The 25032-nt window shown below is 42.2% G+C and overlaps 2 protein-coding genes across 6 annotated transcripts in view; one reads left to right on the top strand and one right to left on the bottom strand.

Moving 5' to 3' along the window:
- The window catches only part of Lrp2bp (LRP2 binding protein), a 24967-nt gene extending 2141 nt beyond the window's left edge, over positions 1-22826 (bottom strand). The window contains exons 1-8 of one of the 4 annotated variants that reach the window (XM_031339700.1): positions 22427-22826; positions 14029-14149; positions 13199-13311; positions 12052-12165; positions 5610-5752; positions 5425-5530; positions 3256-3479; positions 403-577 (exon numbers count right to left, since the gene is read on the bottom strand). In XM_031339700.1, the coding sequence (XP_031195560.1) occupies positions 403-577; positions 3256-3479; positions 5425-5530; positions 5610-5752; positions 12052-12165; positions 13199-13311; positions 14029-14128 (975 nt within the window). In that variant the 5' untranslated portion in view covers positions 14129-14149; positions 22427-22826. Of the gene's footprint in view, positions 1-402; positions 578-3255; positions 3480-5424; positions 5531-5609; positions 5753-12051; positions 12166-13198; positions 13312-14028; positions 14150-14470; positions 14747-21233; positions 21255-22426 lie in introns of those variants that run through there. The other 3 variants (XM_031339702.1, XM_031339701.1, XM_031339703.1) reach the window with 3 other exon arrangements.
- Ankrd37 (ankyrin repeat domain 37) overlaps positions 22284-25032 on the top strand; it is a 4004-nt gene continuing 1255 nt past the window's right edge. For both annotated transcript variants that reach the window (XM_031339710.1, XM_031339709.1), the window contains exons 1-3: positions 22284-22513; positions 22710-22862; positions 23629-23720. In XM_031339710.1, the coding sequence (XP_031195570.1) occupies positions 22487-22513; positions 22710-22862; positions 23629-23720 (272 nt within the window). In that variant the 5' untranslated portion in view covers positions 22284-22486. The remainder of the gene's footprint in view (positions 22514-22709; positions 22863-23628; positions 23721-25032) is intronic.

The following is a 25032-nucleotide window of genomic DNA, read 5'->3' as shown; positions in this document are numbered from 1 at the left end:
CCTCCATGTGCAGTCCTTGGTTGGTGGTTGAGACCCTGGGAGCTCCGAGGGTACTAGTTAGTTCATGGGGGGTTTTCTTTTTGGTTTTGGTTTTTGGTTTTTTTTGTTGTTGTTGTTGTTGTTTTTGTTTTTTGTGAAGACAAACATTTAGGCCTGGGGGCAATGAGAGGCCTTAGTTGCTTGCTGGTGGCAGCAGGTTCAAGGGGAATAATTTACATCAAAATGGGACTTTTATGATCTGAGCTTACTTGACAAAAATATACAAGAGCTGTGTGAGCCTGCACACTCACCGTGTAAGGGTTTTCTGCACAGTGATCAGAAAACGACCCCACAGAGCTCTTCCACTCTCAAGAAGACTGTGGTTTCTAGTTAGGAAAATTTCTATTTTGTCCCCAAACTTACTTTAGAATAATAGTCCTTGGCAGATGCTTCGTCTTTCGTAATGCCCAAGCCCAGCTGGAGACACCGCGCATAGTAGAAGGATGCCATGGCCATGCCTTTGCTGATAAACTCTGGGAGACAGTCCGTGACATGGGCTATCATGGGGATGTCGTGAACCTCATCATAGTCTGCTATCCTGAAAGGATGTGAAGTTGTGAGATGTAAACGCATATCAGACATGGTTCATGTTTGCACAGAACAACCTGTGGAAATTCTGTGCTCAGTGATGTCCCTGCCCTTTGGAGAAGTTTGCTGTGTGGTGAGGTTAATGTAACCTAATCTGCTAATAGCAGGGAAGGATGAACTAGATCACAGCTTCCTTGTGGAAATACTCATAGGGATTATCCATTAGAAAAAAGACTTACTAATATTTTAAGCAAAAGTATCACCTTGTGGATAAATTGACTAGGGGTTAAAAAGAATTCTGTAATCCCTGTGTAGGGGCAGAGTCCCTTAGTGCCTGAAGTCCCTAAGGAATGTGTATTTTAACATGGGCACAGCCATGTCTGGAACTCCAAGGCCTCAGACCCGTGGGACAGTTGGTAAAGCTGTTAACACATTTGGGCCAGGCTGAAAAGACATGGCAAAGGTTTCCTCAGGAGTCCGAGTATGAGAGGATTTATGACGACTGACTGGAATGTGCAAAGACTAGCAGCTCCAGCTCCTCCCCCCAGATGTTTACAGCTGGAGACTTCTCTGTACAGATAACTTCCAACCAAACCAACACAAAGAAGTGTTAGCAGAACCCCATCAGATCCCAGCTTCGCAGTGTGCGTGTCTGTCCTTTGTCATTTCCTCCCTGTCTCTCGCCGGGATCCCATGATCCAAGCTTGTAGTTGTCTTTTGCTACTTTGTGGGCTCTTCCTCCCTTCTCTGCCCTTTCCCCCACCCCTCCAAACTCCTAATACTGATAAGAGAAAAAGGGATAGGACAGAGAGGAAAGGAGAGAGATCCCTGAAGGAAGTCAGGGACTGGGAAGGGGCAACTTTATCCTTAGACTACTTCCTGCTGATTAGAGCCATTGGGTTCCTGAGGGCAAGTCTGATCTTTACCATCAGGATGTCTAGTTCTTTTTCTTCTTTGTGCACAACTACTTAAGAAACTTTTGACTAACAACCAACAAACCACCAACCATCCAATCACCTCTTGGGGCCCAAGCATTTATATATCCTCTGAAAAGTACCCAGAATTCCAAACACCACACAATCGTAGAAACTATCTGCAGCTGGCAAAACTATTCCCCTACTGGAGCAAATCATACTCAGCTGCTGTAGACAATCTGAAGATGCCCCATATCCCACACAAGTCTCTCTCTTCCCCCCTCCCCCCCACCGTGTGTGTGTGTGTGTGTGTGTGTGTGTGTTTAAAGACATCAAAATTCCAAATTTGTCACTATACAAGCTGTTGTAAAACATGGTATCCTTGATTCAGACACTGAAACATCAACCTTAAGTCTCACACAGGCCCACTTAAACACTATAAGAAGCTAGCATATTTATCTTGAAAAATGTGCAATAGGGAAGCCAGGCTTTGCAGACAGTTCATAAATATGCAGACTTATGTGAGAAGGAAATGCAGTCAACTTCATTTAGCTATGATGTTAGAGGGAGTCAGAGAATGGAAAATGCAGCGAAGGTCTGAAGATTTAAAGATCTCTCTAGGCTTGGGGGATGGCTCAGCAGGTAAAAGAATGGCCTACCAAGCCTGATGAACTGGGTTGACCCCTCAAAACCAACACAGTGGCACGTGCACAATCACACACGACAAAGAAGCTGATGTAATGAGAATTGTAGGAACTGTTCAGAATCTCAGCCAGGAGGAGCACTTGCTAGGAGTTTCAAGGTGGCTCTTTCAGTGGCCTGCTGCCTGGAGCGTATGGTGTCCAGGAGGAGAAGTGCAGGACTGCTCTGCCTTGCTTTCACCTCTCACTCTGTCACTCCCTGCGGTTAGTGGGAGCAAGACTGGGCCATAGGTCAGCACACCCACAGCCTAGTGGATTACTCTAGATCACCCTGAACTGGTTTCTTAGTCTCTTACTGCTTTTGTACTGCATGAATAAATATATGTAGGAGACAGAGTGGACTTGGCAAAGGTTCCAAAAAAATTCAGAAAACATTTGTTTAGGTCTTTGATCAATACCACCACTTTACAATCAGGAAGCATTCTCCATCCACACAGCGATAGAGCTGCATGCGTGGAGAATATAGAAAGAGACCAAGACTTCTTACTAGGCATGTCTAAAGCTGTGCTTCCACTGAGAAACCCGCTTCAGCTAAGAGCTCGGAAATCCTGAAGGTGAATGGTACAGAATTGTACATTCCAATGTGGTCGTAACTAGCCATACTGGCTATTCACTTAAAATGTAACTGGATTAAATCAGTTCTCAGTGGCATCCAAGGTCATCGAGCAGCTGTCATTTCAACCCTGCAGGGAGTTTTGTTGGATAGGTCTGGCATAGAACACCAAGTAGTTAATACCAAGATAATACCAAGGACACCAAGATAGTACCTCTAGCTTGTCATTCAAACGTTACTGTGGCTAGAATATGTCCCCTGCAACATTCATTCAGGGGATTAATACCCTTCCATAGAAGCCTGGGAGGTGGGGGGTGGGGCGCTTGCCCTTTGACAATCTGCACGTGAGGACACAGTATTCCTCCCCCTCTGGAGAAGGCAGGTTTCACCAGCCAGCAGAACTTGTCAGCACCCTGGTTTTAGTCTTCTCGGCTCCAGAAACGTGAGAAACAATTTCTATCCACTATAAACCACCCATCTGTGTCGGCTGGAGAGCAACACAAAGTGAACTCGGAATCACCTTTTGGAAAACGAAACACACTTGGTAAAAAACTTCATCTTGTAGTAGTACTCCACAAGAGTGCCCTGGGCATAGACATTCCCTCGCTCAGCTGCTTCCCGTAAGCAGTGCAGGGCGGCATCAGTGTCTTGGCGGATTCCTTGTCCATAAAAGTACATGAGACCAAGTGCACCCTGGGACTCCAGATTGCCATTGCCACAAGCTTCCGAATGCCAGAAAAATGCCTGAGAAACCACAATTTCATTTTATTATCAGCATGATGAAATTATGAGAGAGTTCTAGAAAGAAGAAAACATCTAATTCTAATTGTATAATTATTAGACATATCTCCAAGAATTAGTTGTCCTGGACTATATGTGGATGTATGGGCATGGAAGCCATGTGCATTGCTCCTGGCAGAGGAAGGTCCTCTGTCTTGGGTTTCAAGCTTTGCAAGTTTGGCAGAGTAAAGGTGGAGAAGGTATAACCTAGGGACTGAGGGAAGGTGTGGCCCGGTAAGGAGGTGCACTCAGAATCCCCAGTGATGCTAAAGAAGAGCTGGACTTGTGCGAGTCTTCCTGCTGCTATGACCAAGCAGCTGACAAGCAGCAGCTTCAGGTGTTTGTTTTGGCTCACGGTTCCCTCCCTCAGCGGCCAGGAAGGCCTGGCAACAGGAGCTTGAGGCAGCTGACTGCTCACTTTGATTGCCTTTGGCTGCTCACATTCAGGAAGCAGAGGGTGGGTAGGAAGTGGAACCAGGCTATAAAACCTCATGCTGCGCCTCCTTCCGCTTCCTAAAGATTCCACAGCTCTCCAAAACAGCGCCACCAGCCTGGACCAAATAAATGTTCAAACATAGGAGTCTGTGGGATCACTTTGTCCTCAGACCACCGGAGAGTTCCGGCTGGATCTCAGCAGGTGCTAGCTGCCAAGATCAAGGACAACTCAGGCTGAGCATCGCATCATCTGTACTTGTATGTTCTCATTCCGATAGCCAAACACCTGACCTTGTAAAGTTCTCGCCTTTCTCACGAGGGTTCTGAGAATCAAACTCAGGTCGTCAGGCCTCACGCCAGGCACATTTAACGCTGAGCTATCCTATGGGCCCAACTGTCTTGTTTATGTGGTCTGAGGGTCTAGCTTAAGGAAGAGAACCACTTGCATTTAGAGGAGGTCTTCTGATGACGTCATCCTAACCTAGGTAATCTCTCTCACACAGAAGTGCTTCGGTCCTTGGTAATTCTATATCCTGGTTCATTATCACTTGACCATTTGCCTAACACTGAATCTGATTTAAAGAAAGTACTCTAAGTGGTTGTTGGGACATTCCTGACTGAGACCTGTCTCTTACGAATTTGCCATTAACCTTTCCCTGACCAGTAGGATTCAGCCCTACATGTCATTCTTTTAAAAGGTCAAAATAAAAGAACATGTGATTTTTTTTTCAATCATTTTTGTGAGTGTATTTTGTCAGAAATACAGTGGCTTTAGCTTTTAAATCCTCGTGTGCTTTACTCACAGCGACCTTTAGTACTTCCTCAAATCAAAGGAAGCACTGCTTTACTCCTGCTCAAATGAGTCTGACCATGATTTTGGGAATATTTTTCTTTTTCTTTCCTTTTTTAAATTTTTTTACTACTATTATTTTGGTTTTTTTAGTTTTTGCAGTGTAGTGCTCTGCCTGTGTAACCTTTTCTAGAATACAACAGGTGCTCACATCCACAGTCTCTTTTGGTAAACGCAAGAAAGGCAGAGGCTGTCCAGATGGGAAAGGGTTGAGCTGAGCTTCGATACTTTTGATGCTCAATCTAGACAGCCAATTTGATTAGGTTGAGAAACTCTGAGATGATGAAGCACACTTCTGAAGCATAGAGAAGCACTGCTGGAAGGGAGCAGCCTGTCTCTGCTTCATGCCTACAGTGAGGTGAGCAGTGAGTTGCTCCGTCAGATATTTGTCAAGATGGTGGAAAGCGGGACCCAAGATCCTCAAGTGTGAGCTTCCTTCCCCTGTGTAGGAGACGTTACACATACATACCCAAGCCTACTCATTCCACAGTGTCTTCTCTGAAGAGAACTGGTGAAACAATTATTAATCTAGATATACTGCTAGCATTAAAGGAAGAAGGTTGAGGCTGGAGATTCTGGCAGAACCAAAATAAACACAAGTTTTAAGTGGGGTTGGGCAGTTACCTTTTCTAACTCTTTGGGCTCTTTCATTGAATAGAACAACCCTAGAATACTTTGGGCCTTCACACTAGCTTTTGGGTTTCCATTGTCGGCAGCAAACAGCCACAGTCTGGAAGAGACGACAGGGGAGGTTCAGTCTTTGGTTGAGTATTTTAGCAGCACAAACGCTCAACTCGAGGGAAGATTACCTCTCTGCTTCCTCATCCGATTGCTTCACACCTTTTCCTTCAAAATAAGCTCTTCCGAGGTTGTAAGCAGCAGCGAATTTCAAGTGCATTGTCTGGGGGCATGAAGAATCAAGGATTTTCTTCATATAGTTCACTCCTTTTTCCTTCCACAAAGGAAAAGAACAAACAAACAAAAACACTAGTTTTTAGTTTTGCACAAACCAAATGTCTTGCTTCCTGTGTCATAGAGTCTTCAAGTATTAATATGGTGTGTACAAATCACAAACCTATGCTTAGGAATATAATCGCTCTGGATTTTCAGGGATAAAAACAAGGAAGGAGAGGTTGTATAAAAGTATGTGCTGGTCAGGCATTTCTGCGGGCTGTGGGGTATATAGCTTTATACTTTTTCTCTCAATCTGACCTGTGCAGAGTGGGCTCATCAGTAACAAATGTCCCAAATGTCAGTCTTCATATGGCGGCTGCATAACCGCAAGCTGGCATTTTAATTACAAGTGACTCACATCTCCTTTGGGTAAAGGCACATGTGAATAAGTTGATAATCTGAGTATGAGCCCTAGAAGCCACATAGTGGAAGAAGAGTTCTCCTCTGACACCAGCATGTATGTGCGCCTGTGTAGGTGTGTGCGTGTGTGCGTGTTTGTGTTTGTGTGTGTGTGTGTGTGTGTGTGTGTGTGTGTGTACCATGCTGCTCTTGCAGAGGACTCTAGTTTGATTCTGAGCACCAAGTTGGTGGCTCATTTCCAGCTTTAACTCCAACTCCAGGATATCTGATCTCCACAGGCACCTGTGCATGTGTGCCTGTGCGCAAACACACACATATACAATTAAAAATAAAATCTTTTTTTTTTTAAAGGTCAAAATAAAAGAACATCACTAAGGCATTCTCCTCAACCACCAAAAGTTCACCTAAGTTGACAGTAGTTCCTCGGTCGATTTCCCTTCTCTCAGAATCTGCCCCTTCAGTTTTTCCTGTCCAGACTGTCTATTCGATGGCCTTACTACTCTTCAGAGATGACTCATGTTAGCTAAACCAAGGCAGCTAAATTGCTGGCTTTGGACAGGTTCCTTCCTGACCCACGAGCCACAGTGTCCAGTCATTTCTAGGTCTGCAGAAATGTTTGTCTGATTTCCTCTCTTTTGATCCCTGGTCATCATTTAAGTCTCTGCTTGAATGTGACTCCTCTGTCTGGTGTTCTGTAATGAATGCAATGCCCCTTGGTATCTCAACCAATACCTGTCATTTCAAACCCTCCCAAAGCCCCAAGTTTGTTCTCTTGGCCTAACTGCTATTCCTGGGGGTAGGAGGACATGGCATCAGCCTGAGGCTAAGGCCCCTGAGAGAGGCCTGTTGGGAGCTTGGAGTTTAGTTGGTTAACTTCAACTGTCACAGCTGGACCATTTGCGAGAGCACACAAGGTAAGCTGCCACAGTGCCGCCTTCTCACATAATCTCAATCCCACCCTGCTGCTTTCAGTCTCCGCGGCCTCTTCTCACATATTCTCAATTCCACACTGCTGCTTTCAGTCTCTCTGGCCTCTTCTCACATAGTCTCAATTCCACACTGCTGCTTTCAGTCTCCGCGGCCTCTCCCGCTGCTCTCCCTCTGAAACTCTTAGTGGGTAAATGCAATCCTCACATCCTCAGCCTTCTCCTCACTACGTTTGCTTTCCCTGCCTACACTTTGTGGTCCCATGAAGCCCTCTTTAGTGAAAGTAATACATTGAATATCCCAATATATTATATTAAATATGTATAATATTAAATATATCATAACACTAGATGTTTTAATATTAAATAAAATATTAAATACATGTAATATTAAATATTCCAATGTTTAATATTTTATAATATTAAGTACATTATAATATTAACTATGTATAACATTAAATATTTCATAATATTAAATGCATGTAATGTTAAATATGTTTTAATATTGAAATATATTATAATATTAAATGCACATAATGTTAAGTATGTTATAATGTTAAATATGTTATAATATCAAATTATTACAGTGCTCATAGATGGAGCTGACTTTGTTTTCACTCTTTTAGCTTCATCATTTCTACCCTACATATAAGATAAAGTAACTACTTTATAGTTCAGAGAACCCAGAACTTTCCTAGTTCTATCATGTTCCTGGTCACAGGTCATCCCCAACATGAGCAAGGCTTTTTCTCAGAAGGTAGGCTCTTTCTTTAGTAAAGGTCCTTGAAAAACCACTGAAATTAAGACCTTGATGACAGAGTCAGCATGGGTGCACGAGGTCAGATATTCACCCAGTCTGCTACATAGGTCTGACACCTGGGCATATTGCAATGAACAAAACAGACAAACTTGTGAAGCTGTGTGCCAGTGAGGGATAAAGAAGTTATAGAGAAAACAAATCATTACGTAGCCATTGCGGCTATGAAGAAATAAAGGGTGCTATTTTACAGTCCAACCAGAGCAAGCTTCTCGGGAGAAGCTATCTTAATGATTACCAGAACTGACAGAAGGCAAATGAAAGAGTGGTGATGATGCTCTGTGGGAGAAGGATGGGACCAACCTACCTGTCTTTCAGGAGAAGACAAAACAAACAGAAGGCATAGAAAGAGGCAAGAACAGGGCAGAAAGGAATTGGTAAGGTTTTGCAGAATCATGAGAGAGCTTGGCCAGGAAGCAGTCCCTCATGGGTGATAACAGAAGTGAACAAGACGCAGATTAAACTTGGTGGCTTACTATCTCTTTGGTGAGTTTAAACTGTTCCTTTTTTGATAAGTGCTTTCTGGCTAGACAATGACTACTTTAAAGATTTTGGAAAGATATACCTACTATGACTGTTAATTTCCTTAGTACTTATTTCTAAATTCCATGTTAAATGACCCTTTAACAATTGTACTGGTTGAGCCTTGATATGGTTTAAATGTAAACAGGGGAGCACTGAGTTAGGAAGTGCAGATAAAAATAAAACCAGTACTTGGAAATCATTTTCATTCTAGATAAAGACATGGAAAGTTGCAGAGTTAATGTCTCATGAGAATGCTTGTATCAGCTTGCTTCCTCACCCATAATTCCTCTGTTAGGTCTTCTAATTCTTGACTAATTTTGCTAGCCAACCAACTGATACATTGTTTCTTCAATGATAGCAAAATACAAAAGAAGCAGGTAGAATGGCCAGAAACTTGAGACCGGGTCTTGAGACTTTTAACCATCTTTTGGCTTATATTTTATATTTATATTTCATTAGTGTATATATATGTACGTATGTATGTGTATGTACATATGTATGCATGCATGCATGTATGTGAGGGGTGAGCACATGTCATCATGTGTGTGCGTAAATCAAAAGACAACTTGGGGGAGTCAGTTCTTTCTTTCTACCACATAGGTCCCAGGGAATGAATTCAAACCCTGAGGTTGGGCACTGAGTCATCTCATATTGATAGGTTCTGATAACCTGATAACATTCTTTCACAGTACTTTGGGTTTTGTAATAATTTAATGTTGATATAAAAATAATATCCTTGAAATATCTAGTAAGTCAAGGAAACCAGCTGAATAAAAGAGCACACATCCGCTCTTCCCTTTGTGGTACTCCGTGCTATTTAATAAATCCAACAAGTCAAGGGAGGACAAGTCACGTGCGACAGTCCTGTCTCTTACGGATAACTTTCTAGCCACTGAGTGACTTATTTATCCCCAGCACTGCTAATGGACAATTGTTGACTTCCCATATTTTCCATGACTATTTTAGGTGATATTCTGACTTGCCTGGAGAAGCTGGATTTCAGCTACTAAAGGATGTCTCCCAACTTTGATCAAGTTGCTTCCTCTGGCTAAACACCATACTTTCCCGCTATGCTAAAAAGCATAACCAGAAAGGTTCAGTTTGTGTCACCGGTTTGAGGAAAACCTCCATGACTGCACCTTTGTATTTGGCACATGTGTCTACCTTAGTCTATGACACTTAGCTTCACTCATAGACTGCCTTAGACTGCCAGTCCCTTTCTTACTCATCTTTGATGACACAGCACCTCTGACTGTTTGGACATCATTCGTAATGTTTAGGCATCAGCGACTGAGCAAATAATACATTAAGCCAATGAACTTAGTTTGTGCTCTTCACAAATACTGAGCATCTAACTCACTGGCTGTGTAGTAAGTGCTCCTGATATAGAAAGTAGAGATGGATCTTTCAAGCTTTGTTTATGTTATTCAAGGGGAGAAGAAGGCATCAGATACCCTGCAACTGGAGTCACAGATAGTTGTGAGCTGCCAGGTGGGTGCTGGGAATTGAATCCAGGGCCTCTGGAAGAACGACCAGTACTCTTAGCCACTGAGCTGTCTCTTCAATATGTTTGTTGTTTTAAAATTATTTTAAATCACATATCCATGTATATGAGTCCGTGTGTCATGGGGTGTATGGTCACATTTGAATATGGTGCCCAAGGAGTTCAGAAGAGGATGTCGGCTCCCCTGGAGCTGGAGATACAGGTAGTTGTGAGCTGTCCAACCTGGGTGCCGGTAACAGAACCTGGGTCCTTTATAAAGAGCAGTACATGATCATAATCACCCAGCCATCACTCCAGCCCTCCTCTAAGAACAATTTTAAGAATGACCATAACCTCTATGAAGGATACTAAGGGACAAAGAAACTCTACTGCTTCAAATAGTAATTTGAATACCAATTTTTAATTGGTAGATTAGTAGATGACTTGGATGTGGAGTAGGATATTGTATGATCTTTTTTGAAAGTGTTTATGTATATAAATAAGTATATATGTATGTGTGTTATATGTATGTATATAGGTACACATGCACACGCAGAACACATACATAGTTCTTCTTGTCCTCAGTGATTGGTTCCAAGACCTTCATGGGTATAAAAGCCATGGATGCTCAGGTCCCTATACAAAGTGGCATAATGTATATAACCAAAATACAGCCTGTCATATTGTTTGTTATTATAGATTACTTATAAAAATATGCACAGAAAACTCTAATTCCATTTTCATGTTTTTAATTTTTATTGTGTCTTAAAATAAAATTTTAGTGTGGGTACACACCCGCTGTGGTACATATGTGGAGGGCAGAGGACAAGTTTTATGACTTAGTTCTCTTCTTTTATCATGAGGTGCAGAGATTGAGCCCAGGCTGGCTGGCTTGCTTGGCAAGCACTTTTACCTTCTTAGCCATGTTGTTAACCCATGTTATTTTCTAACCTAAGAATTTTTGGAGTCTTTTGTCACAAACCATAACCTCTGTCATCATATTAATACTTGTATCATAATTGTGTAACAATAGTAAGTATTTGGGTTTAATGTAGAATTTTTTTTTTTTTCTTTTTCGAGACAGGGTTTCTCTGTATAGCCCTGGCTGTCCTGGAACTCACTCTGGAGACCAGGCTGGCCTCGAACTCAGAAATCCGCCTGCCTCTGCCTCCCAAGTGCTGGGATTAAAGGCGTGCGCCACCACCGCCCAGCATTAATGTAGAATTTAAAGGGACTCAATTGTCAGTTTCTAAATCTTATCCGTATCTGTATAACTTTGTAATCAATTTTTTTAAATAAGGGAAATATTTTCAACAGGATTTTGAGAGCTGATGATAGCAAGGAACGTCTTTGTGGTAGATTGTAGACGTTTATAAAGGACCCTCAAAAACTCACATTGTGCAAGTAAGAAAATCTATAAATCGATAATGTAATTGTTCAGGAAAGATGATCAAAATCTCTCCCCACACACAATGCTTGTTTTTGACTTTGGCCTCTCAAAATTTAAAACTATAGACATTTGTACTATTTGTACAGTCTATAAGAGTTCTTTTAAGTACATTTTATGTAAAATTGCTAATGTGAGAGTTGGTAGGAGAACTATAATCTTTTCCAGAAACAGAGAAGGGCACCATGGTGATCATGAGAGCCATGCTTGGAGGAAGGGTCTCAGTGCTTGCTCTTCCTGGACCATAGTCATGTGAACTCAGCGGTAAACTATGTTTTCCAGGAGAGATGGAAGGGTTGGAAGTGGCAATGGGTGTTATCTCACCAGACCTGCTCACCATGTGAACAAAAATATAGACGCACCGTCAGCATGGAAACCTTTCTTGAGGATAACTCCTTGTTGTACAGATGGAGGCGAAATCATTGGGAAGATAGAGCATGCCTGTAGTAGCTGGGGATGGTCATTCAAGGTCGATACAAAGAGGCTCATTGTTTCTGACGGTAGAATCTAGTTATGTCAGGAAACTGCTAGTTTAGGTTTGGAGCTGAACAGGGTGGAGGGGTGCAAAGGGACCAAAAGAAATTAACTTTGTCTTTTACATATGTGTACAGTGACATTAGAATACTAAAAATGAAATATTAATATAATAAGATCGAGATTTTTGAAAAAACAATTCGATTGCATCAAATAGCCCATTGGCAGTGAAATCTTAAACACCATGAACATAATGATGACTTACAGCATTTGCGGTGGTCCCCAGCCCATCATAATACATCACTCCTAGCTGATAAATTGCTTGATGGTCTTTCTCCTGAATTTCCTCAAACTGTGCTAAGGCTTCTTGATACCATCCCTGAAAGCCACAGAGAGTATTTCATTTTATTATGTGTTTAAAGTAAACCCAAACAGCAGCATACAATGGTCATTTCTGCCTAAGGATACAGTTAATAAAAGATTCAGCCATCGTGGAACTGAAGGCCCAAACTGAGAAGACAGTAGCTTAGGCCATCAGGCTGTGCCATCTTAGAGCAGTTGTGAAAACAAGCCTTCAGAAGATATTTATTCAGAGAGTAAGTGAAGGTACCAGTAGCAAAAGGTTAGAGAAAACAGAGTCTGTGACTAATAATTTCCTGAGGGCTCAAAGGATCATGAGGGACTCTGCGAAATCTTTTGGAATCCAATGAATAAGCAAAGCTCTAATGACTGGAGCTGAAGTGATAGGACACAGGCCTACAGAGCTATCCCACCATGGTGTGGATAAATAAGGGAATCTCGTGCTGTATAGGATATATGAGATGCTACTTTTCATACAAACTAATCAGGGACTTCAATTATTGCTCCTATGTAAATAGCTTATGAATGGTACTACACATTACAAATAAAACCACAAAACTTACGTTTTCAACTTACAGTGAGGAGATGGAGTTTTCAAAATGGCGCCTTTAGAATAACTTTGCTGAAGAAGGTTCAGATATCTCCTTAATCTACTTTTTTCCTTAATCTTAACATCTGTGTGCCACACTTAGAGCCGCAGCCAAAGCCTATGTGATTTCACAGAATTTCTCTGGCATAACAGTGTAAGAGATTCACTTGAAAGTTTGCAGGGAACCATCTTCTGCCTCTGCTTTGTATGTGTGATGCTGGGGGTGGAACCCAGGGCCTTGTCAACCACATCTAACTGCTTCACTACTACACTAACAACCCCAACAGTTAATCCTAACAATACAGTTATACTAAAGAGGAGGAGGAGGAGGAGGAGGAGGAGGAGGAGGAGGAGGAGGAGGAGGAGAAGGAGAAGGAGAAGAAGAAGAAGAAGAAGAAGAAGAAGAAGAAGAAGAAGAAGAAGAAGAAGAAGAAGATGATGATGATCAAAAAGCTGCTGGTACCTCTTCAAAATAGAGTTGGCCTCTTAGAAAGTACGCCATAGCATCCCCTCTTCTTATTCTTTCTTTCAGGAACTGCAGTGCTGTGTCCACCAAATTAGCGTGGCGGTAATAATCTGATTCAGAAAGGCAAAAACTGTGTTAACTATATGATGTGAAGGTTCTCTCTTGAGGCCACATGCAACGTAGAATTCATTAGATGCTACTAATCTCAGTTTCTTTCCAACTTCTAGTTCCTAAAGCTTAGCTCAGAGAAAAAAACATAACCTAAATAGAACCATGATCACAGCACCAACACATACCTGGCATAATTGAGAAGTGTTTATTTGCATTTGGGATGAGGGTTCATTGCCAGGTAGGCAGTCCAGTGCAGTCTCTGCATGCTCTGGGCAAAGCTGTCTGTGAGTGAGTTAACTTCTTAGCCTGAGCCATATTTAGGACTACCAATCAAATGAGCTGGCCATCTCCAGTTTAGTTTTTAAAAGCTTATGTAAAAATAGCTTTAAATATCCATTTGAAGTAAAGCACAGTGTTGCACTCTCTGAGGGAAAGCAACATCTGGTGTCTCCTTTTTAGAACGAATCGTTAAGTGCTGGGGGTGAAAATATAATCAGGCTTGAATTGTGAGACACCTCCAGGGTCAGTCTGCTGTCTGAGTAAGAAGGTCACTAATCTCCAGGAAAGCCAGAAAGGATTATAACACCTCCTGGAAAACAGCTGTATGTTTTGTTTGGTTTTGTTTTTGTTTTTTGTTTTGTTTTGTTTATGCTAGCATACATAGAATTTCAGTAGAAACATTTTTCCAAGCAAGAATTAACTATTCAGATTTATACCAGGCTTTTCCTTCTTCCATTGGAAGAATTTCTGTTGTTTAGCAGCATACTGAGATAGAGAGAAAGGGTTTTTGGGCAACTTCTCGCTGGTCAGTTTCATCCTGTTTCTACAATGTGGATCCTGTAAACAAGAACACATAGGCGGTTACAATTTCTTCTCCCAATAAAGCACAAAGGGAGACTTCACTCCCAGTCGGAACCCATCACTGAAGCACCTGCCCCACGTTGTCTGGCCAAGGGACCCAGAGCTAGCAACAGATCCTGTCTGGCTATGAATTCACACATGGCAGGGGGATTCCGTCATTCCCAACTGCTGCCACTTAGTGGTAACAGACTATACTGCTCACAGTCGCTGTTCCTGTCACCGAGGACCTTCCTGTCGCCCTTTAACGGAAACTGGGCAGAGTAATCCATTTCAGATGAAAGCACGTGTCTGTTTTACCTGGGAATACACGGTACTTTAGCTCTGTTGCTCAGTTTTCTCTTCCAGTATGTACCGGAGTGCCATGTTAGCAGATGGATCGCTGCTGCATGGTAAGTCAGAGCCTTCATATAAAATGTAGGGGCCACCTCATTTGGGTTGAAGGAGTCCAGGTTGGCCTAAACTGAGAGTAGTGAAGACAGCAAACTCTGTTGTTGCTATGCTTTTTTTTCTTTCTGTTTTGGTCTTTGACATTCCACTGTTTCACAACTTACTTCCACCAATCAGGAGCCAGCTCCCAGGCAAGGTCTCTCTGATTGGTGGTCTACAGAAGTTCTTAAGAGAAGCTTTGTGTGATTGGAAAGCTGTATTTACATACTTAGGATACTATTTTAGGCAATGTACTGCTGCTTCATTGGATGTCAGTGGAACTCAAAAAAAGGAGAAATGGTTTACTAAATCAGCAAAAAAAAAAAAAAAAAAAAAAAAAAAAAAAAAAAAAAAAAATTACAGAATGCCACACACACTCATCTACTCCAGTCACATCCATAATATTGGGGATAAAATCCTGATAAAGGATAAGAGGCAATAAGGCCCCAAAAGGGGTTCTGTGCCTCCTGGATTTCAGACTAGTAGCTGGTATCCCCTAACTCAGACGTGTTTCAGATTAGTCTTTCCAATCATCAACACGGCCTCATAATTAAGCATAAAGCTACCCCAAGTAATGATTTGTAAATGGTTAAGATTGGGCATTGTCTCCAGGCCCACACAATGTTTCCAACTATCCTAGTTTAATGTTTTAAGTACTAGAGAATAATTGAAAGGTTTCTCTCGCTCTAAGACATTAGCTGAAAGTGTTAGGTCGGATTCTCCTCTGCCTGCCTCCAGCAAGAACCAGAGAATTAGCATAAGAATACCTCAACAGAGAGGGCTCAACCCCTCTTCCTCCTGCTTCACACTGCTTTTACTTTAATCCATCCCTCCGAATTGCCTCTTAATAGCTATAAATGTTCTCCCACCCCAAGGCCTGATTGTGGTCCCTATAGTCCCGAGGCTGTCTCTAACAAAGCTAACTTCTGAGGTGTCATTTCTGCTCTGATTTCTAGCAGGCAGGACTGCTAGAAGAGGGGAAATCAGATTTAGTGCTTTTGTAAGGTGAGGAGACAGAACTAAGAAAAGACTTAAGATTTGAGAGTATGTATTTATTCTGCCAAATTTTGACCTTAAGCATAAAAACCACCAGAAGCTTACCAGCTGTGTGCCTACTATGTTGTGAACATAGAAATTCTGTTATAGAAACTGGGCATTCATCCATAACATAATTGGAAAAGAACCTGTGATTTTTTTTTAATTGTTTTTGAAATATTTATTTATTTATTTGTGTGTGTGTGTCTATGTGTGTGTATGTATTCATGCATGAGTGCAGAGGTCAGAGAACAAGCTGTCAGAGGTCAGTTCTCCCCTTCTATCATGTGGGTATGGGGTCAAACTCAGATGTCCTTACCCAGGGAGCATCTCTGTAGCCAGAACCTGTGAGTTTTCGAGGAAAAGTGGGTGAAGCACGTACAACGTTCCCTCCTCAGGTCCTCTTTACCCCTTCCTATGCCTCTGAAGTTAGTTCACACCACCTCTTTCTAATAGATTTATCCTTAGTAAGTCATGAGTCTGACAGACAAACCACTTACATCATTGCCCTATTAAAAGAGGCAATCCATGTGGGGTACCTGGATTCTTCCTGGAGCCTTCCTCAGGCGTGTGCTTTCAGTTAGTAATCTTAAAGGATAAGGTCATGCATCTACATGGACAGAGGGCAGGCTTGCCTTCCTAACAGGTGTTGAATTGCCCAAGCTTAGAATGCCTCTCATAATGCTGTCTTCTGGGTGTATCAGTATCCTAGGGGGCCTTCTGAGTCACCTCTATGAAAACTGGGGAACAGGGGGCGCTGCAGAACTGGCTCAAATATCATGCTGACAAACCTGGGTGTGTCGTTTACAGTGAGCAATAAAGTCATCTGTCTCTGACCCAGGAGTTTGGTCTTCTGGCAGTATCCATGAGACAAGCTAGTAACAGTCATAAATCAACTGAAAATATAATCTGTCCACAAGTGAGAAAAGGTTAGAGAAAATCATTCTCACTAGAAGCTCAAGCCAATACTGAAGCAGGCAGTGAGCATCATTTTCTTTCCTTTCTAGAAAAGCCCATTTGTTTAGAGTACTTGCTCCCATGCCCTTTCCTTTGGGGTGTGGCAAATGTACATCATTCTCTGAAATGAGAAGGAAAAGGTAGGAGTAAAGATGTCTATTACAACCCGCTAGGCTATAGTAAGCATTCACTGAAAGCCAAATACAGTTTTCCTTTAATTTTTTTTCCAGTTTACCTTGTATTCTGTGAACAATGAAACCAAATGAAGATTATATATTCAAAATCTTAACAGTAATTGCGAAAATAAGATTTTCATGCTCTATCCATCCTGTCTTTCATCCAAGCCATTCCTGTTTGGAAACCTGTGTTGGCCAGTTATGGCTGCCAGGTCCTTTGATGAGTTCAGTATTGGGTGTTGGAACAGGCACACTGAGCCCAAGGTATGTGTGCAAAAGCATCTCCCAGACCCAAATTAATAGACACTTGATAGGCACTGTAGGTAGAAAGAAGTAGGCGGTTTCTCAGACACAGGGTTGTGTCCCTCAGAGGGGATGGGAGCCTTTTTAGGACAATAAAGAGGTTACCTAGTTTTGCCTCCAAGGTCTGTTGAGTAGGGTCATATTTGAATAGACTTCAAAGGAACAACTCACTATTTGGAGGTAGTACGCTTTACAGCACTATGGTTCCTCCCAGACTGGCTATGTGAGGAGAGGCACCAGTGACTACTGTTTGTCTATCACCCTGTTTGTATGAGGCTTCAAGCAGTCTGAGTCTGTCTGTTCCGCAGGGGAGTTTCGCTTTCTATTTTTAGCCCCTTTATTTTTGCCCTTTTACATCAGGGATTGATCTTAGAGCCTCACATATCAGGCAAGTACTCCACCACTGAGCTTTTTCAGCTTTCGGTGGATTTCATTCAACACTCAACGATAAGTAGGAATGCATGCAGTTTAGTGATTGTGAATAAACGACATAGAATGTTTGCACGGAAAAGCTCATGCTATTGTTGTAGAAAGATGACTTACTTTTAGAGATCAGGTAGTAAAGCACATGAATAAAGCTCTTTAGTACGGAGAATTGTTCCTCACCCTCCCAGTGTGGCAGCAACTGAGCACAGAAATGCAAGTCTGAAGCAGCAAACTTTAAATTGTCCTGTTGTCCCAGGGAAGCTGAGGAACACATCAAGCAAGCAAACTCAACTAGAAAACAATCCCAAGGTTGCTTGTCCCCGCCCCAAGTCCTTAGATCATTCTCTGGTAACAGGAAGTGCCAGTTGTCTTTAGTCTTCTGGGGAAGAAGGTGTGTCTTTCTCAGAGAAGTCAGATTTCTATTTTAGAGTGGACAGGATTTTAGACAGAGAGGGGATGCTTTCTATGTTTTTCTAGGAGGAAAAGGTGGTCTTCTGTTTGACACTGGGGCTTGGGGTAGGGTGCGCTCCTTCTCTCACTGTTCCAGTTTCAATCTGAAATGCCCTCTCCTGAGTCACACTTATCAGCTGGTGGAAGGTTTGAGAAAGTTTCAAAGGTGGACGTCACTTTGGATCTCATTTTAGGAGTATTTTATTGCTCGCCATCCTCCTCCACCCCCTGCCATCCCTACCTAGCCTACTTTTCTCTTAAAAATTTGAATCTTATTACCCCAAGAAATGTGAGGAAAATGCATGCATAAAATTGATCAAAGATGCAGGGCAGTGATGGCACATGCTTTTAATCCCATCGCTTGGGAGGCAGAGGCAGGCAAATTTCTGAGTTTGAGGCTAGCCTGGTCTACAGAGTGAGTTCCAGGACAACCTATACAGAGAAACCCTATCTTGAAAAACCAAACTAAACCAAACCAAACCAAAACAAAACAAAAAAACCTCCGCACCCCATTACAACAATTCTTCGTTTCTTGCCTTCTCCCTGTCAAACACTGTATCATTTGATCCTTGTGATTTCATATAGTAAATTTTCAGGAAGTTTAGGCAGTAATGGAGCAAAGACTTGAATCTAACTATGTACCTCTAAGCAAATGATCGTCCCCAGTATGTAATGCTATGACTGTGATGTAATTACTTCTATAATAAAAAAATAACTTTCCAAGTTCTAAATACTTCGGTGACTTTTTTTTTCAAAGAATGCTCTACTTTCCAATTCCTTTGAGCAACAAACAGAATTTCAGCAAGATTCCAAAATGGCTAGATATAGGAAATCTCTGTGCATAGTGCAATTATTTTTTATTGTTTGCAAAAGTTCAAGTTTCTCAGAAATGCACACTGTCAATTATACCTGGATAGGATAATTTAATGATTAAAATAACCATTTTAATTAACCATTTAAAATAATCATTTTAATAAGCATATTGCTAGACCTATAGGTTCATGCTTCCAATCCCAGCATTCAGAAAGCAAGGGCAGGTGATCTCAAGGGATCTAAACATAGAGAAGCTGTCAAAAAAAAAAAAAAAAAAAAAAAAAAAAGGCAAACCAAGAACAAATAAGCCCAAATCAGATTTATTAGATGATTTGGGAAATCATGTTAGAGGTTGGAAATTCATCTGTTTACTTTAAAACTATATATTATTTAAAGTGCCTAGAAAAGATACTCAGTACATACTTTGAGCAGACTTATCTTTATGTTACCCATTGCACTATTATTCATTTGGTTTAGCTATTATTTGACTAGTAAGATCAACATTTATTTTTCTCTTCTTAGACACAAAGGTTAATTCTAGTGGAATGCTAATATTTCAACATATTTCAACATAAGAAAACGTTTCAATTTAAAACAAATTGTATTTTAACTATATGAACATTCTACTTAAAAAACTTTCACAGTGTATATGTGTGTGTGTGTGTGTGTGTGTGTGTATAAAGGACAGAGGTCAGTTTTGGGTGTCTTCTTCAATTCTGTCTTATATTTTTCTTTATTCTTGAGAATTTCATCCATGTATTCAATGGAAGTGATCATATTCAACTTCTCTCATAATCTCCCTCACCTGTCCCCCTACCAACATCATGTCATCTTCTTCTAAATAATAAACTAAATCCAATTAGTATTGCCTATGCATGCGTGGGCATGGGTCCATCTGCTGAGTCATAGGAAACCTAATTAGGGACCATACTGTAAAAAAAAAAAAAATCCCTCTTTATGAACTGCTAGTAGCTCCACAAGGGGTGGGGCCTGAAGAAAACTCCCCACCCCCAAGTTATATTGGACTATTGGTTGGCTTGACCTAGTACAGCTAAGCATAGCAGGTGCAGTCCACGAGGTGATGCCCACATCCTGCTCTGCAGTCAGCGTTGCACAGAACTCCTTCCCATCTTCCTGCTCACACTACTTCTAACACTTCTTTGCCAACGTTCCCAGAGCCTCGGGAGGGGTGGTGGTGAGAAGTAGAAACAGAAGTCTTTTTGTGGATGAGCACTCAGTAAACTCCACAAAGAGTTGGGTTATTACATGAAAACATAAAAAATGTAATGCGAGACCTCAGCAGTCTCCAAAACTGCATAAGCTATTGCCATTGCCAAAGTAAATGGGAAAACCCTATAGCTGAAGACAACATACCCCATGGCTGCAAAACCCCAACCCTAACCCTAACCCTAACCCTGCGGCAGAGGGACGCCAATCTCAAAGCTACTGGGAACTACACCCTGCCATCTAGCTTTCATTGAAGGCGCAGTGCAGTCTGCCGGGTGAGAATAGACACAAGTGCTTTTACCTAGTGCTGGACTCCACACTCGACAGTACCTACCTGGCCAAGCAACATCCATCCATCACTGCAACAGTGGCACAACGGCTATGGGGTTAACTGCTTTCCGATTGGATTTGAAGCTGGCTCCTCAGGAGAGACTATCATATTTCGTACTGTAATCCTGGTCAAGAGCCCATGCATGGATGGGGAAGTCATAGGCCCTAAGGTAGAACTTGCCATTGTTATTTTTCTAGAAAATAGCCATGTTTGCATGTGTGTGTGAGACAAGGTCAGTCTTCAAGTCTCAGGGATTCTCCTATGTTCACTCCATACAGCTTTAGAATGACAGGTGCAGGTAGCTGTCTTTGTTTGTTTTGTTATTAATGTGGGAGCTGAAGGCTGAACTCAGGTTAGTATGCAAATTACATTACAATCTTATAAATGGTCAAATTATACACATATGAAAGAACTGTATTACAATTAGATTATCAGATTTGATTTGTACCTGTTTTATACACCTATACAACTAGAGTTAAATACACTTTTTTTTTTCAGGCAATGAGGACCCATGAGTGGAAGAAGTTTTAAGAAGTCCTGTTCTAGAACAGCCTAAGGTTTTGGATCACCACAATGGCAGTGTGTCTTATCGAAGAAATAGACTGGTTAGTGAAAATAAAAGGTTGAGAATTTTGTGACTAGTCGGGAGAACTGTGACTATGGTAAATTTTCTGTTCTTTAAAGCCAGCTTCATACTGGTTCAGATATCTTCTGTTACAACTATTGAAAAAGAATCCTCATTAAAATGGGAAACCAAATATTTAAATAAAACTTCCTTAGGAGCTAGGATTATACAGAAAGAAGCATGACATAGACTCTTTTAAGCTACACAGTTCCAAATAAATTACACATTTTATTTGCGGTATATCCCGATGTCAATAGTCTCTCACCTTTATGTTTCCCCTGTCAACATTACCTTTAGCACAGTCAGAAGTCAACATGGTTCATTACCAGGAATTTAAACTTTGTAGTTATTACGTTGTCATGAATTTTACCAGGAATGCCATGTTTCTGTTTTAAAATCTCATCCTAAATTATAGTTTCCTCTGGTCTGTGTCTTAGACTTTACTGATTTCTCATGACCTTGTGAAGAGTCCTTTTGATCCAGCTTATCTGATGCTCTAATACAAGTTCTGGGTTTGGGTGGAGCCCTTCTCCTAGTGCAGAGAGGTTCAGGGGTTCATGCTGTCAGCATATCACTAACGTTAACAATCACCTGGCCTAAATAGTAAATTGCTGCTTCCTTCACTGCAATCTTTTGTTGTTTTCCTTTCAGTATTCCTAATAACCAGAGTGAGGGCCATCCCTTGGCAAACTCCTTGTATTTGCTAGCTATTTCCGGAACCAGGACGGGTTTCGGGCCCTCAGGGGACGTGTGACAATGGGTGGCTTGCTTATTTCACAGGAATTGTCACCCTGCTCACAAAGGACCCGGCAGCACTGGCTGAAAATTCACTTAGTTTGTGAGAGCATCTCCTACGGTAAATCCTTCGTCAGAGTGCCATCGCGGCGACCGAACCCCTTTCCTAAGCATCCTGAGGCGCTCGCGGCGATGGAGGACGTGAGACAGAAGGAAGCCAAGCTGGAGGCGGAGCACCGGGGGCCTAGGGGTGGGTGGGTGTGGGCTACTTCTGCTTCCCTCCTTTCCGGGCTACGTGCGTGCTCTCAGACACAAACCACTGCACAAGTGACTTCAGCTTCTCCAGTGGGATAAAAGGGCTTGACTCCACCCAGCAGTACGTGCCTAGTTCTGCTCGCATCATGGCCGCCGCCCAGCGCAGAGGCCAGGACTCCCACCCTCTCCGCCCACTGCGCGTGCGTGCTACGGCCGCCTGGGCTTCGCTCCCAACGGGGCGGACCCAGGAGGGTCTGCCTGGCCAATCATCTGGCAGGCCGCGCATCAGGTCCGCCCCCTTCCCTTTGCTTGTGGTTCCCCGCTGCACGTGTCAGTGTTTGGGTACGTGAGGCCGCTGGCTGAGGGGCTGGGAAAAACACGCTGTGCAGAACTAGGCCGTGGGGGAGGCTCCCAGGCTGGGGAGTGGCCGCCTCCCTGCAGGTCCCCGAGAGCTTTAAATTCTCCTGAACTGGGGCAGCCCCGTGCACTCTTACCGGCTAGTGTCGTCTCTCTGAACTCCTGGGGGTACACTTGTCATCAGCTTCAGGTGGGCGATGCTGTTGCTTGGTTGCAACTTGGAGGTGAGACGCTCGCCCCTTTAAGTCCTGCAGGCTAAATTCTGACTTGGGAGCTCTAGCAAGCGTGACAGTGACAGATCGCTGGGTAACCAGGTCAAACCTTTGTCAGATCTTGTTTTCTTTTTTCCCATGGAGGGGTGGATTTTCAGCTCAGAGGACTCGAGCAGGACAGGACAGTGACAGTGTTCTTTTCCTGCAGGAGGATGGCCTTAAGAATTTGCTGGAGACAGGAGCATCAATCAACGCGCCCCCAGATCCCCAGGAGCAGTCGCCTGTTCACTTAGCTGCAGGTGGCAGCTTTGCTTGCTTTCTTCTCTGGCAGGGGCAAACAGGCGCTGACCTCAATCAACAGGTAACTAGGTAACCGATTGTTGCTATGTACAACCCTCTCCTCCACCCAGTGTCTGCACAGACATTTTCTCGTTGCCAGTTTCAGTTGGTATAAACAGGCATATAAGAATTTACAGGGAAAAAAAGAAAAAAATATATATATTGCAAGATGGTAACTTGGAACTTTTTAGTTCCACATTAATAAAACAAAGACAAGTTATGGGATTACTTTTACTAATTTAATCCCAAATACTGTTTCAGTATGTAATTATATCAGCAATGATTGATGTGCTATTTTATTTTGCTCTTGTACCACAGTTCTCAATTCAGTGTGTATTTTACTTTTATGGCGTAGCTCAATTAAGTCGAACCACATTTCAAATGCTCTTTAGTGATAGGTGTCTACTGGCCATCTATCACACTATGTAGCATGGATATACAGTACTTTTAAAAGTACTTATTTGTCCAAGCCCCAGTAAACTACGAAAAATGTGGGAGACATGCTTGCTATCAACTCTTCAAGTAGTTTTTATCTTCATTAGAGTGTGATGAAGTTTTTAATTGTAAACCGTTGGCTTCAATAGAATCCTAATTTGCTGGCATTCCCTTAATTTTTAATGTATGTGAATATGGCTGCATGCTTTTATTAATGGAAACTTTGCATTAGCACAGCAAGAGAACTTTATGAAAAAATACAATTAAATGAAACAATCCAGTTGTTACAAGGTAGCTTTCACTGGCTTCTACAGAATGTTGGTGAGACCCTAATGTGCAGTCTTGTCCTACAGGATGTTTTGGGAGAAACTCCACTCCACAAGGCAGCCAAAGTTGGAAGCCTGGAATGCCTTAGCCTCCTTGTAGCCAGTGATGTCCAGATTGAGTGAGTATAAAATCATTGGTTTAAGACTTTGTGTTTTCTTAGATTAAACTAATCATACTCCTAAAGCCAATTATACATGATCTTAAAAATAATATTTGCCTAGCTGGTAATATAATGTTATCCTTCCAGTAATTGAATATTATCAAATAGAATAAATGAAAACAGATCTTCTACATACAGAGGTGCCAGTCTTTCATGGCAGATTCTACTACAGTTTTAGCTTAGGAAGACTCTTCCTATAGAAGTCCTCATTGGCTATCTATTGAACTATATAGTTAAATACAATGAATTTGAACACCAAATACTCTCATAGTCATTCAGATTCTTTCAATAGTGAAATGCAATAATGGAATAAAAATACAATAGAATGTCCATTATATGCAATGTGTTAGCCACTGAGCATGCATCAGTGAGCAGAATTTAATTTCCCTGAGCTTTCCTTGGCCCATCCCTGTGTGATGTGTGTTCACGAGAGTGTGAGACTTCTTTTATCCTGTTCCCAGGGTTGATATGTGCCACGCCCACTCGTCTACTCCAGTCATATCTGAATTATTGGGGGGTAAAAGCCTGATTAAGGATGAGAGGTGTTATTGCCCCAAAAGGGAGCTTGTGCCTCCTGGGTATTCAGATAGTCGCTGGCATCTCCTAACTCAGACGTGTTCCAGATTAGTCTTTCCAATCGGTAACATGCCCTCTTATTTAGACATAAAGGTACCCCAAGAAATGATTCATAAATGGCTAAGATTAGGCATTGTTTCCTGGCCAGCACAACGTTTCCAACCTATCCTAATTTAATACCAAGCTGTCCTTAGCTTGGAATTTCTCTCAAGGAATCTGCCTTGCAAGACGGGTTTTCCTCAGAGCTAGCAACAGAGGTCAAGCACATTGTTTAGGGCAGTCCCACAGAAGAAAGAACTGTTTTACATACTAGAGAGTAATTGAAGGGCTTCCCTCACTTAAGGGCATTAGCTGGAACTGTTAAATTGGAACTTCCTAGTCCTTGCCTCCAGCAGAACCAGAGAATTAGCATAGGAATACCAAATTAGCCCCAGCTTCTCAACTGGATGAGTGATCTTGGTCAGTAAGATCACTGACCTTGATGTGACTGTCACCTGCCTACATGACTCTTGTCATCTGCCCGGCTTTCTGTATACCATATAAGCCTGCTTTTCACTTTTTATAGAAGGACTCGCACTTGGGGACTTGAGCTGGAAGTCACACTGGCGCTCTGACTAGAACTAGAACTTAGATGGGCTAGGACTCAGACTCATGCAGTCCCCTGGGCCCAGAGTGCTTGGGCGGGGGTGGGGGG

This window comes from Mastomys coucha, unplaced genomic scaffold (assembly GCF_008632895.1).
Source record: "Mastomys coucha isolate ucsf_1 unplaced genomic scaffold, UCSF_Mcou_1 pScaffold22, whole genome shotgun sequence".
Taxonomy (NCBI): domain Eukaryota; kingdom Metazoa; phylum Chordata; class Mammalia; order Rodentia; family Muridae; genus Mastomys; species Mastomys coucha.
The sequence above is the reverse complement of the archived record's forward strand: the minus strand, read 5'-3'. Positions and strand labels throughout refer to the sequence as shown.